Below are 21,243 nucleotides of genomic sequence, written 5' to 3'. Positions count from 1 at the left end.
TGAAGACAAATTGAACTTCACATTGTCCCTTTGCAAGTCTTCACAACAGGAACCTGTTACAGTTCACTGGAAGAGTAACTGTAGCTAACTGTGTTTCTATACCAAGATGTAGCATAGGAGGGGGTTGCCTAAGGTATAATAATGTTCAATATACCCTCAATCCAGGGCATGTGTTTACTACGTCCTCTCTTGCATCTTTCCCATATTCAGTAAATAGTCTAGTACATTTTCCAAGGGATGTAATCCCCCAATAATATCACAGAGTGCTTTCTTAATTAAGATGGTTAAGTAAGAGTCTCCAGGGATGTTTAAAAACAACAAATTTACCATTAAAGAGGAAAATCTGACAACAGCAAAGCTAGAATAAGGTCTCAAAACTACTGTTTCTATGGTTAACTGTAGCTAGTGGAGAAGATGCTCTCCAACCAGGAGGATTATAGTGCAGACAAAGCCAGATTCTTCCCTAAGGTACACAGCAGGAAAACAAGAGAAAATAGTTATAAGCTGCAGAAAGAGAAATGCTGAATGGACATAAAAAAAAAATTCATAATGAGAATGATTAAGTATCACAAGAGGTTACACAAAGAGTTGGTGAAATCTCTATTTCTGGAGATAGTCAAAACTCATCTGGACAAACCCTTGAGCACCCTGATCCAGCTCTGAAGTTATTCCTGTATAAGGAAGGATGTGGACTAGAGTACCTCCAGAGGTCCCTTCTTACATAACTTTTTCTACGGTTCTGTGACATCAAGACACACAGCCACAGACACCTTTTTATGTATAGGGCATGAGAATGTGCTCACCATCTTTCTCTTTCCTGAAGCATGGCTAGATACAGTTTATTAACTATTGCTCCACAACACTAGATGGAAAGAATCGCTTGGAGGTATATCTCATAGCAAAATTCTTCTTCATACAGAGTCTGGACTCCTACATAATCCAATGTTCATGCATATGTTAGTCCTGAAAATTAACCCTAACGCATAACTGAAGCATTCACAATGACTTCAGACTAACACATGGAAAAGTAAGCAATGCTGACTGAGGTACACACCATAGGAAGTAACATCACTATAGGAAAGGTGACGAAAGTATGGCTTAAGTGAGAACCAAGGCACTTGATACAAATTGGATTCATTACCTCCCACAGGTAAGTATCAGACTGAAAGGTGCACATCAGTGTGCCTTAATGCTAAAGAGGGTAACATTCCCCAGGGTCAGCAGGCTGAAGAGCCTACCATGAAACTGGACTCAGTAATTGCTTGTAAGAGTATCTAATATGTGGTAATTCAAGGTAAAAAATCTCATGAAGAAGTCAGAAAATGAAAGGACACATGGAACAACCCACACATGGAAACAGCATTGAGCTGTATTACCACATTAAATTACAGTGTAATAGATGGCAACTGGAAGAAAGGAAAAAAACCCCAAACAAACAAACAAAAAACCATGATAAGGTATCTTCTTCCCTTATTGCAAGTTGTTTTGCAGGGACAGTGGGAGACTCCAAAAGGATGCTGACTCCCACTATTACACAAAAAGGGCCGTACTTGGTCCAAAAAGCAGTATAAGAGGATGTCCTCTTTGAACTATAAAAGTTCAGTCTACAGCTTTATCCTCTCTCCAAGCTCTCATCCAATCACCCAATTGTTATGATTCCAGTTTTTGTGATAAAACCAAACAAGGTCTTATGAATTCCAGAAACTTAAAATATGTGCATCTCAACATAGCTTTAAGAAGTCCAGAGGTTGTAGACAGTGACTAAATTGTGACATACAGACCCTTGCTTGAGGTCACTTCCAATTGTTTCCCTGTAATCCTAGCGCAATATTGCCATACAGTATTAAGATGTTTCATTGGAACAACTGCTTCATAGAAGCCTGGAAAAAACACTCCTTTTCTACAAAAGCTGTCACTATCTTGTTTTGACAAATACTGATTTACTTTCCCTATGGAACTATTCCTCATTCCCTTGATGGTGTCTTGCAACTTAATGTTTCCAAGACATTTCAGGGAGCAGTTTTTAAGTAATTGATACAGCTGACAACAAAAGCAGTTCAGAAAAAAAATTATAGGTAACAGATTAATACTTTTTAAAAAAATATATGATGCAAACTGAAATAGGTAATAGGACTAACAATTACATATTTAAAATCTAGAAAACATTCAAAAGCAAATCAAATAGCACAAGAATCTTGCAAGTTTTAAACTACATACTCTATTAAAGTTCAGCTACTCAGCTATGAATGCAGAAATTTAATCTCTAGGCGTTATTTTCCCAAAATGGACATCCATCATCTCATTCTGAGTAAATCCACCCACTGCACAAAAGTCTCCAGTCTTGACCTTGCAATCTGTTTATTACAGATACACAACTAGTTAGTGCTCTGCTTACCACAAGAGGGTGCAATCATGTAGATCAATCATTGAATCAGGACTGCAGTTCATTATAAACATACAACTGCTCTCATGTATCTTGGAATACATGTTTTTAATTTTAATGCAATTACTATAAAGGGTAATATAACTAGTAAAAAAGAGAAAAGTAATTAATTTCAAATGTTCAGTTGCCACGAGTACTGAAGAAAAACAGTATCGCCTGTCATAGCTTTCTGCAGGGAAACAATCCAGTTTCTACTTAGCCAAGTGCTCTTTTTACACTTATTGAAAACAAAAAACTAAAAAACGAACTGCATATTAAATTAGAAATTAGGTACCTTTACTCTTTCTTCAAAAGGAACTACAAAAGGTAGCTCTGTCAGAATTGCAAGTTGTCGTTCTTCAGATACAGAAAGAGGTGCTGGTTCCAAACCCACTTAAAATAGAAATAATAATTTTAAAAATCTTGGAAGGAACATTTTTTTAAACAGTTTATTTTGTATCAAGTGGCTCAATTTACTTTGTATAAAAACACATACATTAAAATAGTTTATTTACTAAACAGTCACACCAAGCCTTACCTTTCTTTAAACATTAGTTTTTGAAGGCAAATGGAAATACAAGTAGTAAAAACACACTGAAAACAAAATGTGTATGAAAATAAGTACTCCTGCATTTTTTATTTTATTCAGAAGAAAAAGTTATTTTCTTATTATTGACATTTTAATTTTTCAATTAAGAAAAAATACACGACAGAAGACAATCAAGAAGTTTTAAGTAATTAGATTTTTCATCTCAGGAATACACAATATTCCCATCCCAATGATCAAAATAGTTTAAAGTATTGTGCTTCAACTACAACATCTACTTTCAATCAAATCGTTTCAGGTATAAAAACTAAGAATTAAACCAAATCTAATGAAACCAACAGAAAGATAACATTTATTTCAACGGGTTTTCTCTCCCAATAGCAAGGTCACAGTGATCACATTAAATCCTAGTCACTGCAGAAACAGTGAAAAGAACATCAAGAAATTGTATAATGTGCTCAAGAAAAAAAGATTATAAAAGAATTCAAGAAGCCACAGCAACAGAGAGACTCTATCGCATGCGATTCCCAAGCTACCATGCAGCTCCTTTGAACCTTCTAATACCCACAGAAGATGTTTTTAGGAAACAACTCAACTTTGGGTGATGCACAGTAGAAGTGACAATCCTGCTCTAACTTCATGGGAAGAAGCTCAGTTGCTGAGCACATCTGACTGTAAATATATTCATTGCAGCAAAAAAAATGGTATTGCTCACTGACTAGACGCTGTGGTTAAAGGTCCACCTAGCTTCAGTCCACAGAGGAAACAAAACCCACAGCTCCTTAGTTGTTTCATTTTCACGTTTAATAACCACCTTCTCGAAAAAGACTCCAGTCTCTAGACTATTTATAGACCATATTACACAACTGAAGTAAATGCTTCACGTTGCTACCCAGTCTGGAAGTTTATGACGACAGTTTCAAGTTTTTCCTTTGGCTCCCACCTGTGGTGACTAGGTTTTGCTGCCCTTCTGCAACTGGACATCACTTCAATGGTTTTTTTTGTTTTTTTAACTCCTCTTAGCACTTAGCACTTTAAATAGGGATATTTTAAGCACCAATTTAACATGGCATGACCCAAAACATCACTATACTTGATGTATATTCATTTGGGGCAGGTTTCAACATTGCAAGCCTTTGGAATTTCTGATAAAATGCTTATCTGTGATTACCCTTAGTTTACTTAGTAAACATTTTTAATTAAAGTCAATGTATGCAGCCTATTAAGCTAAGGGTTAAAAGCATTTTAAATAAAAAGTGCATGTACAGCAAAGGTAAACTACTACGTGACTTCGACAGTTCAATTATTCCAGTCAATTAGTCAATTTTATCTGCATTTCTCCATCACAGCTTCTTTCTTTAAAGAGAAACATGGGATGGAGTCATCAATACAGAGGGCATTTAGAACTTATGAGTCTGCCATTTAAGTAAATGAAAAAGCACAAATAAACATGACCATATGTGATTCAGCAGTACTTCTATGCTAATTGGCTTTAACCCATATGGAGTCAAGAGGGATTAAACAAGTCATGTGCACATTGTTACCTGCTTGTTTTCACACATTCATGTTGACTGCACTTTTTTCAGCCTGATTTCATATGAAAACGAAGTTTACATGGTGCTCCGCACCAGCCACAGCACGTGCATTCCTTATCCGCTAACTGCCCAGACCAAGGCAACTAATGAAACGGAGGGAACTGGTGCTATTATGGGAAGGAAGACAAGGGAGAGAGCTCAAGATACCGTATGTATGAAGGGAAGGAGACTAGCAGACTAGTAGCATGGGGGAGAATCTCAAAGTAATCGATGTGGAACAGGTCTGACAGTGGAAACATCAAGACAGTACAGCTGTCAAGAGCCATGTAGGTCAAGAGCCATGTAGGTCAATGGAAGAAACAGGGATTACTCATGGAGAGTCCTTAAGGCATACAGGATACAGGCCTGTTGAAGCCTGGCAATTTTTGATAAAACAGCTGCTTTTAAGATTTCATATTATCGATCACTTAGAATAGGTGATTTCCAAAGAAAGAAACTAAACTGAAAAAATATCTGATTCAAAATTCTGAGGAGTACTTACACTGGACCAACTAGTTGTTATCTGGCAACTAGACTAATAAGGTAATCAAAGTAAACTTATACCATCACAGCTATTCAAATAAAAAATTTCATTATAAGAAGTCCTTAGGTTTCAAGCTTGGACAAAGCCCTTAATTCTGTACAGCTCTGTGGCAGCATTCAAAGGCTACAGTCTTCCCTAAATGATCTACTGTATCTGGGTAAGATACTCAAGCAGATTACATCATCTGAAAAAAAGTGTGGACTCCCACAGATTAATCATTTTGCTGCTTAAAGGCCCCATTTTTAATTCATTATTAAATCTTCACAAGTATTAATGATCTAAGGATTATTTTACCTGAGCATAGCAAGGTAAAATTCTAGAATAGTGAAGATACAAAGGTATGAAGAGCTGAAAGAAACAGGCTGTCTACATGAGAAAGTATATTGGCACAACTAAACTAGTGTAAATTTACCCCGATTGCTAAGTTGGTCCAATTCTCTCATCTTTCTTTGGAAGTTCCATAAAGTCCAGATATTTTGAGTAATTCAAGGGGTTAAGTTTCTGCCTTATCTAATTAGAGACAATATTTATAAACAGTAATTAATACTTATCATGGTACCTAAAGCTTGTTTGTTACAGTTTAATATATTATAAAGAAGTTTCTTTATAGTATACAGTAAAAGCAAAACCTCAATGCTTTATATGTGCTGCGACTTTATTAATTTTGTATCCTATACAACTGCCTTTTATACATATTAATACGTATATTTTTAACACAGATCATTTGTCCACCTCATCATTTCCCCTCATCAATCCCAGCAGAAGCTCGGGGAAAGCTGTTACACGTTAAATATTCTAAAGACATACACACATTAAATATTCTAAAGACATACACACATGTGTATAGAAATACACATTTTTTAAAATATCTGAAACAAAATTATGAAAGATTGCCTTGCTTTTGGCTATCATTAAAACTTTTATACAAAATACTCAACTGAGCTCTAGAAAAGGTAGATTTTCTTTGCATAAGGCAAACTGTTATCTTGACTTAGTAAAGCAAAAATTGCATAGACACTATCTTACCATCCAAAGTAGACTGCAATGGTCCTATTCTTCCCATTCTTCTGACTCTCCAGACATGTCTAGCGGATGGCACATACAGCTGTGTAACCTAATAAATTAACAATATTTTACAGTTAAACATTATCTGATTACATATTACAATTTACTATTACATAGTAAATACATAAAACTGCACATCCAAGAGTGTGTCTGAATGCTGAAGTATCTTCATTTCTAATCCCTCCTCCTTATACTTGTGCCTTAAAGCTGAGCTGCAAAATTAACAACAGTGTACTATAAAGTCCATGTATCATATAAAAATACCATGCAGTGTTACATTAAATTCTGGTACGTAAGATACTAGAGAAGCTGAGTTTGAATTCTGAGATGTCAAATAAATTCTGTTTACTTTGTATTGAGAATCAGGTTAGCATCACAGTTTAAGACTACTACTACTTTACCTAAAGTGTGTAGGCACTATTTCTAAAGAATTATAAGGAACTGCCTAGGCAAGGTAAGTACAGAAAATGCTCCTGAATTTTCTTTTATTTTGGAAGATAATTTTGATGGTTTTTTCCCCACCATAGAACAATTCTTTTATTTAGCATTTTTATTATGAGAAGTACTTAAAATAACTAGAAAATAAAATGCAACAAAATGCTACCAGATTTTCAATTCTCCTCTGCTATAAATGCAGATGACTTACACTGTTGCACTGTAGAGTGGGTTCTACTTTATATAGTGGAAATGTGACTTCACATAAAAGTTTCTTAACCAATGCAAGACTTTTACATGAGAGAAAAGCAGCATTACTCCAAGTTTTAAACCACCCTAAACCTGTGCAACATCAACATCATTGATACTGTCAGGAATCAAACACTTTACCATTGAAACTCTGGCACCTGTAAGGCTATGTGGAAAAAGGATGTTACTCTTACCTTATCTGCTTTAATGTTTTCTTGTTCTGAGAGCCAGTGATTCGGTGGGCAGAAATTTCTCCTTGTATCTCTAGATTTCAACATTTTCACTAAGTTTGTGATGACCTAGGTGTCAGAAACACATACATTCAATACACATTTAGCACTGTGAATGAAATTGTATAATCCACAAGCAAAAACTTAAGGAAATCTTTCAGTGATGTATGAAATTGTTACTTATTTTTTAACTTACAGAAACTTGCTGGTATACTTAAATACCTTAGAATGTGAGTAAGTAATTGTGGTTCACTTGTAAGTCATCAAAAAATTGGCTTATTAAAGTCTCATTCCAAAACCTAAGAACTAGAACTGCCTAGGACTAGGTAATCCTAGGACCCTGCACACCTAAAAAGTTGTATGCCAGTTCAGGGAAGCCTAAACAAATCATTACCAGCATTAAATTACTTATTTAAAAAAAGTAACACCTAACCAGGTCATTTATACAATGGTCTTTTATACAGATTTTTTTTCCTTTTTTGCTTATATAGGTTTTCAGAAATAAAGTGTGTGAATAGATGTATGTTTTAGAAGAGAGAGCTATACAGCTAGTCTTTACTACCTCCCATTCCAAAACTGAGATTCTGAACAAGTTGGCTGATTTTTAGATTCTCGTTGTCCACAAGAAGGAAGATTCTTAAATTTCTGTGCATCATTTTTCAAGGAAAATGCTCCACAGAAGAATGGAACTTTTGCTTGCCACCTCAAGACAAAGGTCACTGTATCACTCCACGCTAGGCGAATGTGAGGGATCAACTAATAAACAGTGGGTATTTCTGCCTATAGTCAACAAACTTAACTAACTGGCCAGCACAAGGTTGTGTGATGTGCTTCTGGCTAAAGTTCGTGTGTGGCCAAACTGTACAGAAACCAACATCAACTTCCGAATGTAGAGAAGGAGAGGGCAGAAGCATTAAATTGACAGCAAAACATAACAGCAAAAGTTACATCTCTAAAGTACCTGAAAGATTGACTACTTCTGCTTGCTGCATTAATAAACTAAAGCATTTCCAACTAAAGGTGCCTCAGAGAAATCATAAGTATCTGATGATGATATCACCCGACCAAACACTGAGGTGATTATCCATGGGGAAAAAACTAATGCTGATATTTTTAAGGGTAAAAGACTACATCTGAAAAGACACTACAGGCTCCTTTTCTTATCAATGAATATCTTGCTAGCGTTTTCAAAGCTGGCAAGAGAAAAAAATATCATCTCATCCAGAAGTAGCTACCAATTTATCAAATGAACTGTACCCTCAAAGTTCTTGTATCTATTAAAACCAATCCCAGTGTGACTAGCTCAGTTGTTTATACTGTACGGTAAACCCTCCCATAAGACTCTTAAAGGATGCAACATACCAGATTCAGAAAGTAAAATCACTCCTGAGAAGGGCCTAGCCCAAACATGCCTCAAAGCAGATTACAAGATTACCATTTCCAGAAAAAGGACAGTTACCATATATTCTTCTGGTGACCACCATAAGAAGCACAAACAGGCCCTACAGTCCTAAAAATGTATGTGTGGGGTGGCTGGTTGTAATTTTCATTTAATATGCCCGTATATATTATATTATCGTTATGTTATTTACAAACTAAAACGTGTTAGGTAAAAGCCCTTTACTGTGTTAAGTTAGTAAGACCTTTTCCAACAGAAGGTATAAGCATTTACCTGAAAATCACCTAGTAACAGTGGTTTAACAAATTTTTGCTTATCGACTGAACCACAGCAGATGATGATGTGTACACCCATGCTTCACCCAACCACAAGAACATTAGCTTGAGCCACTATGTATAATTCATTTTTATTCACAAAGAATTCAAATGATGAAAGGTAATTCTGTCATCATTATAACCACACAATCAGAAAATGAGAAACTGAATAGATAACTATTTTATGCACATTTTCGTAACAAAATTGGGAGGCTGAGAAAAATGGTTATCATGATCACTAGGGTGTCTTGGCAATTTTAATATTTTTCTTGGCGGTTTCCTCCAATGGGGGGGGGGGGGGGATATCAAGCTAACAACTACTCCATCTCAAGCACAATTGTCATACTTGGTTGTGTACCTTCTCTCCAAAGCAGAATCAACTTAGCCCAACACTACATAAAACATAATTAAGTGGAATCAATAGAATATTAAATTACTAGCCTCAAAGACGTTATCACTGCTACAATGAACAGCCATCTGTTTTGCAACTTAGAACCATAGCACTTGAAAAATGAATAGAAAAAACATACACAAAGCTTTTCTTAAGTAATCTTGCTAAAAGACAGTCTTAATGGGCAGGTGTCAAGAGTAACAAAGACTTTAATGGGCCTTCTAAAGGATTCTGTGTCTAGATACTATACAAAAGACCTTTTAAGATCCAGTTTGTAAAGTAAGGTCCTGAATAAAGACAGAACAAAGAATGCTATTAAGGGAACTGTCTGATTACACAGGAATTTCCATCACCTTGCCCTTATAAAATTCACTGCAGGTTAGATGAGTCACTGAAGCTCTGTGGTGCCATTACCACTATACTTAAGAGAAAGAAAAAAAAAAAAAATTATCCACGTGAAGACCATGCTAATACAGTGTTTTACAAGCAGTTAAAGAATCCTTAAAGGAAGCTGAATCAAATAGGTGAGACTGGAGTTCCTGCTACATAACAAATGGGTACTGAGAACACTAGCAATCTAAACCCAGAACTCCTTTGTAAAATTTTTTATAAGGATGTATTTTATTGAAAGGAAAGACCCACTTCAATAAATAATATTAAAATGGGGATTTCTTTCCAATAAAGCACCAAGTGCAAGTAACATTCAAAACTAAAATTCAGCAAAATTAGCAACTTAATTTCATAGGATTAACTCAAGATAGTGAAATAATTCTTTTACTTGACAAAACCCATTTTCATGTACTCATAACTTAAGTCCTTCTGTGGAATCTGTAACAGTTGACTATACTATTCAATATTATACCAAGCCAAAAAAGGGCGATTCTGCTGAATAAAGACATTTTCACATGTAAATCTTGCCATTTCAAAGACCACCAATCTGCTAGCAAATAAGCACGTCATCATCAGCAGTCTCACTGTTTTCAGTTTTACCATTACTTTGCAAAGTACAGCCTATATTTACGTGTGTATATATACACACACACACACACGAACATATCAAAACAACTGTGAGAAATTGAAAAAAGATAAATTAAAAGCATAGATGATAGGGAAGGAATGTGACTTTTTCTCTGAAGGCAGCTTGCAAAAGCTTTAGAAAAGATAAATCTCTCATATTTGACATAGTGTAAAAGAAAGAAAAGTATCTTCTACTTCAACACCTTATATTTATGATTAACTACTTCAGCTTTGTTTTAGTGGTTTGGAAGAAGATATTGCTGCCTGCTCACTGGCAAGAAGCTATTTTGAAGCTGCCCTCAGGAAAGACTCAATGCTGTGTAGAGTAGTCTTCTTGATGAGATGAACTTTAGCTGTGTTGAATTTTTATCTGCAACAGTATGTTTCTGAAGGAGTAAATAAGGGAAGCTTTGTTATAAGCTACTTTTTTGGGTAGAACCAGAGCCTTCGAGATACCCTCAAGATTTACATTTGTAATTCAGTTAACGGAAGACAACTCTGGCTCCGGAAAACAGTAAAAGTACACCGAGTTTAGACAGTTCCACTACAAGTTTAATTCCTGACTGCCAAAGTGGGACAGAGTAACTTGGTATTTTACAACCTTCTGAATGACAGCAAAATATGGTCAAATTCACCTGAAATGTAAGAAGCTTATAAAAAGATTGATTTAATATGACAAACTAAAGAGAAGAAACAGAAGAAAGCATGATATAAACTGCATACATAAAAATACCCCTAGCATGCTGTCCTTCTTAGAAAAATAGACATATTAGGGTTTTCACTTGTGACCTTTAAATCGAAAGTTTATTTGGCAATTTAAAGACAAGTAATTAAATTAAATTGTGCAAACATATATTAGATCAATCCGTGCAAATTACAAATTCAGTGGTGCATTAGGACTGTATTCAATGCAATCAAAACATTATCAGTTACTCTCACTGCTATTAATGCTTATGCTCATAAGTGAAATGTGTTGTAAAATCAGGCAGAATAGGCTGGATAGAGGCTATCTTAGACTTGTAGAATGAATAAGCATTCCTTAATTAGCCCATCAGGTTAAGTGCAAGCCTTAATGGGCCTTTCCTAAAGTCTAGCATGACATCTTTCTCCAAACATGGCCAAGAAGAAAGTTCCATTAGCAATATTAATACAAGCTTAGTTGATCATTTTCATTCAATTAACTTCTTTCAATTAAATAGATAGCTTGACAAAAGCAGTGATAAAAGACCTGAAGGGACAGCTGATGACTCGAACTGAACATTAGTGTGCGAGAGGTCGCCAGTATTAAACAGACTGTAAATCTAGCATTCAATTTGGAAAATGCATTTCTTCTGCTCCCACTTCTTTAATGAGCAATTTTAGCTGACTAGATATGTTTGCTGCAGAATTTTCATGACAAGTCAAGCACTCCTTTTTTTCGGCAACAGTTATATTAGGTTTTTTCCTGCCAACATTTTCAGCTTCTCTTAACTCATGTCTTAGCTAGGATGCCATGGATAAAACTAGCAGAAATACATTAGTAGATATCCAGAAAGAACATACATTCAGTTTACATTTGCTAAGCCAGATTCACCATCCCATTAGTATTCCAGCAAACCCAAAAGGAGTAGTACCAACATGTTTTAGCAGAACACCAACAAAACCAATGCAGCATGGTACCAATTTAGTGAAGCCTCTAATACAATTACTCAAGTACTTCTGTATGATTCCGTTAGAAATTCACAACTACATAAAATTATAATGACATGCTTAAGTACCTTGCTGAACGGAGTCCAAGTTAAAACCTATATTCTATACAGTAACTTTTTTATAAACAGGATAAGCAGGAAAATTAAGAGTTGCCAGAGACAAAAAAAAAAATTGTTACAGTTCTCAGAGTTTCATTACTCAAAGTTTAGCATATATGCCAAAAAGCAACCTTCCCAAATCCATATTCCTTGTAACAACTGTGTTAAAAGTAGGGGGGGGGGACACGACGACGACACCCAACCTAATCTCATATCTTCAGCAGAAGCCTGAAAAATTTATTTAAATATGTTCTGAAAATTGACACAATTTACCTTGAATAACTGAATCCACCTTTTTTGTTCCGTCTGTATACATTGCTGCATTTCTGTATTTTTTGTTACTCCAACACTTCTAAATGCTGCAATATATTCCTCACGAACCTCTGGTTTTGTTTCTGGGTAAGCCAACTTTATGATTCCTAAACATGCATCTCGAAGGCAGCGTGATAATATTACAAGCTCTTCTAGTGTAAAAGGCATCATTGATGATTGTCTTTGACCTACAACTACATAAACCACAAGTTTAGGTTTCTTTAAATGACTTTTTCTTAATCATCTTCTTATTAAAAAAACCACTTATTTCACTGGAACTTTAATATTCACACACAAAATCTAAAGGTAGAGAAAAGAAACATTACCCAAAAAGAAAATGAGTATACATTTATAAAGGCAATCAGGTCTTGTAATTGTTTGCAGTCACAATGATTTTAATTACAATATTCTCTTATTCTCTTTTGTGATTCCTGCTATATTAAATTTTTACATTAACTACAGATACAGTCCAGAAGAGCTCGACTCTCTTCACTAACTCATTAAAAATTACCATGATTAAGAACTTCCATATCAGACCCTTAGGGTTCCCAAGGTGCAGACCATCATTTTTTTTTCCTCTTTTTTCTAAATGCAATCACCATGAAAGAGCCAGCTGACAGCTTAGTGCTCAGGGGACTATCAGCAAGTCAGCCCAGAAGAGCCCTCCCCACAGATGTCAGCAAATCATTGCCCAGGGAACGCTGTAGCCTTACACAAAAACATTTTGCAAAGCACTGCTATTTAGTATGCTTGAAACTCACCTTCTATTGGATCACCAAAGAATTCATTATCATGAATAGAAATGAGTGAATGACTAAACAAAGAACTGAAAAGGTAGAAGAGAGGGATAATTCGACTAGAGTCTTCTAAAGACATCGGAGAGCCTCTTGAAATCACTTGAAGGAGTGGCACCATAGACCTTAAAATATAAAATGCAAAATTAAAGAGATGGTTAAAAATACTCTAAAAAAGTATTAACTTCAGCATTCCAGTAAAAATATTTAGTAGTAGTTCCTACAGCAAAATAAGGACGGCGCTCTCAGTTAAAGAACTACCATTTCCCATTCTTGCAAAATAAGGTTACTCTGCAAGTTCTTGACACTTTAGTATCTCAGTGTCTTGATGATACATAAACTTTGGCGTTAACTATTACAGACTGCAGATACTTTCTGGTTTAGAACAGAGACACCAAGCAAAGAGAGTAACTAATCTGCATGTCAGCACATAACAAATCTGTAGGTCCAGTGCCTCAGTTCCTGGGAACATGCTTCTGCCACCATCAATTTCTCGACTAGTCCAAGTATACGAAATAAAACTCACACACTTGGGATGAAGTACTTGGAGCTTCAGTGTTTGTTGTATTGATGCTAGTAAGCACTCCAAAAACTACAAAACACCCACCTTACTTTAAATAAAGATTTTATTTATTTATGTGTAATTATTTACAGGTAATTCCCTCGTAATTTACAGGTATTTACAGGTAATTGGACTGTAATTATTTACAGTCCAATTCCCAAGATTTTGCTCATAGGAGCTAAGTAACCATTGCAGTTTTGTTTTCAATCATCTTTCACGAGCACTGTCCTACTTCCAATTGTCTCACTCTCTTTTCACTAGATATGCTCTATATTAACAGACTCAGTTTCAGAAATGGTGTAATACATACCCTGTAATCATTCGTGTAGTCATTGAAGATATCAAATACCAAAGATGCCTCAGGAATCTGGCATTAAAGGCTAAACTATAAAGAAGCCTGCAAGAGGAAGTTCAAATAAATTGTGTCTTCCAAAATACTGTATTCACAAAACACAATGCTTCTATAAGAACTTTTCTGTCAAGCATTTCTCAAACATTAACAATTCAAATTTTAAAGATGGAGGTTCTTATTCTAATCAAATCTGGTGAAAGCCCCAAAGCTGAAAAACAAGCATATAAATCCTTATACCTAAAATACACAGTTTTCATTAACTCGGCAACAAACCACACGATATAGACCCAGGTTTGCAGTATTCCACAGAATTAAACACACAGTAAATAAAAATAATATACACTCTGAGTTAATTATCTGGGATTTTTTAAATTCTAATATAGAAAACTACACCAACTAGTTAACAGGTCACTTCTGTTGTTCTTCTGACATTAACTAACATAGCAATTTTTGTGAAAGTAGATTAAAATACCTTAATTTATGCTAGAAGCAACGACTGATTTAAAATTATGTAGCGATTTTACTGGTATATTCTGCACGGCAGATGTTAACTATAACAACATCAATGGAACGTCTGCCAGGACTGCTACCCATACACATACACTAATCCCATCTGTAGACAGAAAGTGGTTTATACACCTGTAAAAATAAATGTCTGTGTTTACAAGTCAGTTATATACAGGACCAACTTTAACCATACTATTTCAGACATGATTATAGCATGATAAAGTTTTTATAGAAATAAAAAGCTTCCTGGAATTAAAAGGTTTCCCCAGCCTATTTTTTCCCCTGCAGGAAGCAACATATGTGATAAACATCATTTGAAACAATTAATGTCCTCTAGGAAACCAAACAGGATTTGACTGACTAAATTGTCATTTTTTGGATATTGAAGAACTATCTTCGGTTAGCCATCCTAAATGCTACTTTCCTAGGTCTCCTAATTACTATTAGCATAGATAAGGTAAAACAGATACTCGGGTCCACATCTCCTCTTAGAGGTCAATAGCCTCATAATATCAAAATTCCCTGTGACCATGCATTCAAGAGGTAGGAGGCTGGGAAATGGGAGGAGGGAGGGTAGACTAGAAGTGCTGCTGCCTGAAACAACCCATATTTATTACGGACCACAGGGATACATTAAAATTTGCCAGATGGCAAAAGGAAAGGAAGCATCCATTTCATTTAAGGAAAAAATTAAAATAGCCGTAAACCCTTAAAAACATTTGAAAACTGTTTAAGCAGCAATTCATTTAAAGACGTTAAAACAAAAAACCCACAAGAAAACCTACACACCCACTCACAAACAAATAGTGCATAGTGCTACATGCCTCTGGGTCCTCGCTTACTGGTTGCTGAAGCCCTGGAGGCTCTTTTTGCTGTGGATATTCTCATGCATCCACACAGCTAATTCTTTCTTTGGGCTCTCATTTCACATGCATTCACCAAGCCAGTCACACAGACAAGGAACTGTGCAAGGACAAAGTAGCATTAGGAAGGGCAGAACTCTTCACCGAACAGAAAGGATCAAGTTGCACAGGTACAGGCAGTTTTGGAAATAGAATGGGGACATGCAGAAGAAGGGAAAATGAAATACAGTGCGTCTTTGCTGAAATGTCACCCCTCTTGTTTCAAAGACTTTGAATTTTAAATACATAGATCAGTACCTTTAAAAAGAGTTGGGAGCTTCACGTATTCCAGAGAAGTTGCATATTGCTGATCATTACTAAGTTTGAGTCAAATTTGAAGCAACTGCAGCTAATGCCAGTTTAAGATAAGTTTTATTGTAAAATTAAGCTCTACTTTAAATATGTGGAATTTTTGAAAAAATTCAACCTGAATTTGATACATGGGAATTTTACTTCCTTCTAAAGCCACATTATTTTGACATTTGGGTGTAAATTATGCATTATCATGTAAGGAAGGGCTTATTATAACCAGCTAATTTAGAATAAGGATTTGTATTTTAATGTTTAAATATCTGAATGATAGCTCAGATGTCTTCGTTTCTGAAATGAGAAATTTCCTCAATGACCTTCAGTTTTCAGCCTCATATTTGAAGTTAAAAGTAATTTGGCACAGTTCCATTAGGTCTCATAGGGCTTCCAAGTAAAAACTTGTTAATTTTACAATCATCCCTGGAAATTATGTAATAGTTTTAGCAGAAATGAACAAACATTATGGACACTGAACCTATCATAATGTAATTCATTTTTTCATTCTAGCGATATTCAGCAATAATGAAGGGAAAAAAAGGACAAACCTTAAGAGCTTATAATAATAACCTCTGTCTAAGTTTTAGCCATTTTTATTCCATATCCGTGATTCAGGCAGTCAATTGTAGCAACTGCTATATTTCATGGCCCGATTCCAGAAATGCTGAATGTATTCAACTTTCACATTTCCCTTCCCTGAAAATCTGGTTAAATAAAAAAATGCAAATTTGGTAGAAGATGTTATCATACAGCCTATTTTGTCAATATGAAATACCTATGAAATATGAAGCAGATGAATTCATCCATTCTAAAGTTTCCATACTGTTAGCAGAAAATAAACATGAAACTGCAAACTAAACACAGAAGGGTGAATTAGGCCTCGTGTTACAAAACTTTTACATCAATAGATTCACCTGAAATATAAATCCATTGTGAAAGGAATGACAGCAGAAACAACCTACTACCCTCCTACTCCAAGTACAGAAATCAGCTTTCAAAGTAGAAGATAATTGTAACCAAAAAGAAACACAATGAGAGGATGGCCTTGGAAAGTCATATCTCTGCAGAAGTTCAAGAAATTGGCTGTACTAAAAAGTTTCAAAATTTTTGGCTTCGCACTGAAAAAAAACCAGGAAAAAGCCTAAAAAAATGAAATTAAAAAGTAAAAAATAAAAACTTTTATAATTAAAATAGGTCAAAATCTACCTCATTTGGCCTTTTTCTTTGGTAGAGAAAAGATGTGCATCTGCTAATAAACAGCATTTCCAGATAGAACTACGTTAAAATGACACAGCACAAGATAATAATTCCTCATGAACTGCAGAACATTACAGAGATCGCTTATATACCCTAAGACAAAGCATTATCAATTCACAAAGATCAGAGATCAGCTAATGTAAACCTTGAGTGTCCATATAATCTTGATCACTTTTTCCTTTAAAGAAAAAAAAAATCCCCCACATGCAAACACTAGGAATCAAAAAGATGAGACATTATTTCTTTTTATGTAAATTTTTATAATCTAACTCTGGGGTTTCATTTTCAATATTTGTACTATTCTAAAAACAAACAAAGTGGCTAAAGTTTAAACCCTGGGATTTTACCCCTCCCATCTGGTGGTTCTGCATTTTCTTGAAAATCTCACTGCATACCAACTTCTTTATTACGAGATCATTATACACGATTTTATATAATGGATTCATTAATAGATTTTCTGTAAAGTTCAATATTCAGATTTAGCACTGCAGTTTGGAAGAACCACCATTTTTCAACTACCAGAAAGGATAAGCTCCTTTCAAGTGGAAAAATGCACTGTCTCAGGCACAGGCTATGATAAGAGTTAAACTCACTCCAGTGATTTCTGTTAAGTCTCTATTCTCGTCATACCAAATTAAATTATCTGCTCCCAAAAGTAAGTACATAACGATCATTTATTTAGAACCTTGTTTCTCTCCCTAGGTATCTAATTGTCCACAAAGGCCACATGATTTATGTGTACTTGCCAGAACGGTATTTTGGGCACCTCTGGTTTAAAAAAAAGTGTCAAATTCCTCCTGCACAATGGGACAGATTAAATGACCCATTAAGCTTAATTTAGCTGAGGCACCACTACAAGTTAATTAGTTAAAGGCAAGATTTTCAGTCTAGGTCATAAATTGGGCCCAGTTTCCCACCGAGACCATTTAAGTTAATGAAGAGAATACACTAGAATGAGAGGAGCTCATACAGTCTGCGAAAGGTCACTGCTGTCAGGGCAGCGGATTTTGACACGTCAGAACTGCAAGGTGTCACAGGTACGAGACAGCATGCAAAGCCATCGTTATATGAACTATACCACTCTTTAGGCTGCTTTATGCTTCTGCCTCTCTTCATATTGGACCAAGAATGCAAAGCAAAGCTTAAAAAAAAAAAAAAAAGTAAAAACTTCATATACAGTGTTTCTGGTTTTAAAAAAAACACAACAGTGTAAGAACATTCCCTAAAGAATTACTAAAATAGCCTCATGTGAAGCTTAAGTATCTTCAACACATGTATGAAGACAGGCTGCTCATATTACACCAGTATATCAGTTTTCCAAACAATTTTCAACCACAGGTTAAGATTAGCAATGTTATGTTAATTAAACAGTAGTAACGTACAGTCACTATGAAACTGTTAAACCAAGATTAGCAATCACTCTGGGGCACTGATCAGATGGCTGATAGCAACTGAAGTCGCAGTACAAGCACAGTTTCCATCGCTATTTAATATTAAGCTGTAGTGATGACCTGAAATCTATGGTATTAAATTACACCCCTAAGTATTTTGCAGAAACAGAATCTACTAGTTATTTAAAGTATAGGTTTGGTGAACAAAAGTCTTGCAAATCTCTTTATAATGAGCACTACGCTCCAAGACTCATGTTTTCTCTTTTTTTAATAACTGTATTCAATAATATATATCAACTTTACAGTGAAAAGATGAAAGCCCTTCCCCTCTGAAAACAAGTACAATTCCCAATGACTTCATTACAATCAGGATTTTATTCTACACCTCTCATCTGGCTTACTGAACACTAGCTACAGCTAGGTTTTTCCACTCTTGTGGCCTTTTTCTTTAATTGGGCTTGACTGCATCTTTCCAGAATTTTCTCAGAATTTATCAAAGTTCCTAATGACTAACCTAAAGCAATGTGCTTTTCCAGTAATCGACCTATGGATCCCACCACTCTCTGTAGAGAATCAGAAAGGAACTTTAGAGGCTTGCTCCTTCTGTTCAAGACTACACAGTACTTCTGGGTATCTTGTTCTGTTCTCTCTTGGGTCTCTGTTGCAAAACCAAAGAAACTGCTGAGCTAATGCAGCAACACCAGTGTTCCTAACACCATACAGTATCATCAGCAGTCAAATCAAAGATGTACTAGGAAGCCACAAGAAGAAAAAGCAATCAGCTTTAATGGAGTGACATAAGTCTACATGATGAGTTTCTTATCTTTTTTCAAGAAGGAAAAAAGCCTCAGAACTATTAAAACAATACAGATATATTTGTTGTTTCCTTCCTTCCAAAGCCTGTGTTAACTTTAGCCTAATTTTCTTTATAGTTATTGAAAAGTTATTTTCAGTTATTACTCTATTTGGCATCCCACTTTGCAGATTTGCAGCCGTTATGTTTTTAATTATCATTATTTTCTATTATAGTTGTAAATGCTGTTAAATAAGCCAAGTCTTTGTAAAAACCTTTTCTGTCTTTTAAACCATTTGATCCTGTATGCTTCCAACAGAAAATACAAGAGCATTTTTGATCTCTTAGAATATATTAAAAATAATTTTAAATAAATTATTTCTGCATAACTACTTCTACATGGTTTAATTAAATAGATACACTTTACTCTGAATATTCAAAGTCATTTAAAAGTTAATTTCACAACAAGTGAAGCATCTTTCAAAAAACTACAATTAAATTTGACAAAAACATTTGGGCAATTCAAAAAATCATCAGGCAATTAAAAAAAGTGGAGATTAATGACGAAAAATCTTTTAATCGTCTTTTGAAATGGCACAATGTTTACTACCTTTAAAACAAGCATCAAATGTCCTATGGAAAACACTCAAAAATAACGTTTAGAATAGGTGCTTGGTAACTTAGGCCAGGTCTAAAATGCACTGAGAATAGGACAAGAGATTGACTCTTCCTGACACGATGATGCCTGGCAAACCCAACGCTTATAATTGACTTGGAAGTCAGAACTAGTAATTAAATGTCCACTTTAATTTACCAAATACCTGTATGAATTAACTTCATTTTGACCATGAAAGTAATTCCATTGGTATTACTGACACAAATCTTAGTATCTCTACTACTTATTTCTAAAATTGGTAAATTCAACTATTTTGGAGCTATTCAAAAGTTAAAATTTGTAAATCGCTTTCCATTATAAGACGTTGAGTAGAGCTTTCATAACTCCTGAACTTATCCAATGTGTAACTAGTTTGTTATCACAAATAATTGCAAAGAGCCAATATGGCTTCTCAGAGGAAATAGATGCATACTCATACAATTAAAGTTCTGTGTGACTTCTTTATTCATTAAACACCCTTTTCCACACAGTTCACCAGCAAACCTCAAGTCAAAGCAGTGATGCATTTAAACTCAGTAATTACTATCCAAGGCAATGTACTGCTTGCAACAATAAAGCGGGCATACTAATTCAACTGCTGCTATGATCTTCAGGTCTCACATCCTGCTCTAATGCAATTAGTCTACAAAGAACTAATTACCCTAATCGAGCAATCACAGTTTCACTGACATCTTACTTCCTCTAACAGCTATAAACACCACTGGGCTAAGATAGCACCTAATTAGTTTTCTGTATCACTGTTTACAATGCAGTTTGAATTGATTATGTTTACAACATTCCCTAAATACTTACTTTACTACCAGCAACTACATGCTTACTCAAAACTCCTTGCACCAGAACAGTACTTATGGGTCTTCATCTGATAATAAAAAGGTCAAAAATCTTCCATTGTTACTGACATTTGCAGTTTGCAGTCTTTGTAAAAGAATGCTGTACAAATGAACAAGTCTTTTATCTCCATCTCAGGTGCCAAAGCCCTTCCCAAACAATAACAGTGATTTTCAATAGTTAGGAATTGTTTTAATTTGTAGCAAGAGAGATTTTGGCTATATATTAGAGAGGGTAGAGAACAAGTTGGTTTCAATGCTCAGCTAGCAAGAGAACCTGTGGAATCCCTATCACTGAAAGTTTTAAAAACAAGCTAGACAAACTTCTGCTAGAATGACACTTAACACTGCCTCTGAGCAAGGGGATGGATAAACTCCTTTCAAGAATCTTTGCAATCCCTGTTTGGGTGTGATTTTCTGATCACCAACACCACCTGTTCCATAGTCCTCAATGTGGTGACAGAATACTAACTTACTTGCAACTCACTAAACAAACCAAGAGCTTACACTTTTGGATTCAGCGATTACTCCAGAGAGAGTAGAATGAACAAGAAGAAAAATAAGAAACAGAAAGAATCCACTCTTTGGTT

At 35.2% G+C, this 21,243-nt stretch overlaps 1 protein-coding gene across 2 annotated transcripts in view; it reads right to left on the bottom strand.

Annotated features, from left to right (window-relative positions):
* UBE3C (ubiquitin protein ligase E3C) overlaps window positions 1-21,243 on the bottom strand; it is an 81,075-nt gene that overhangs the window by 35,301 nt on the left and 24,531 nt on the right. For both annotated transcript variants that reach the window (XM_075492391.1, XM_075492390.1), the window contains 6 exons: window positions 13,953-14,039; window positions 13,048-13,205; window positions 12,248-12,480; window positions 7,031-7,135; window positions 6,114-6,201; window positions 2,718-2,815 (listed from right to left, as the gene is read on the bottom strand). In XM_075492391.1, coding sequence (XP_075348506.1) covers window positions 2,718-2,815; window positions 6,114-6,201; window positions 7,031-7,135; window positions 12,248-12,480; window positions 13,048-13,205; window positions 13,953-14,039 — 769 coding nt within the window. The remainder of the gene's footprint in view (window positions 1-2,717; window positions 2,816-6,113; window positions 6,202-7,030; window positions 7,136-12,247; window positions 12,481-13,047; window positions 13,206-13,952; window positions 14,040-21,243) is intronic.

This window comes from Mycteria americana, chromosome 2 (genome assembly GCF_035582795.1).
Source record: "Mycteria americana isolate JAX WOST 10 ecotype Jacksonville Zoo and Gardens chromosome 2, USCA_MyAme_1.0, whole genome shotgun sequence".
Classification (NCBI taxonomy): Eukaryota; Metazoa; Chordata; class Aves; order Ciconiiformes; family Ciconiidae; genus Mycteria; species Mycteria americana.
This window is presented reverse-complemented; position numbering and strand designations above follow the sequence as displayed.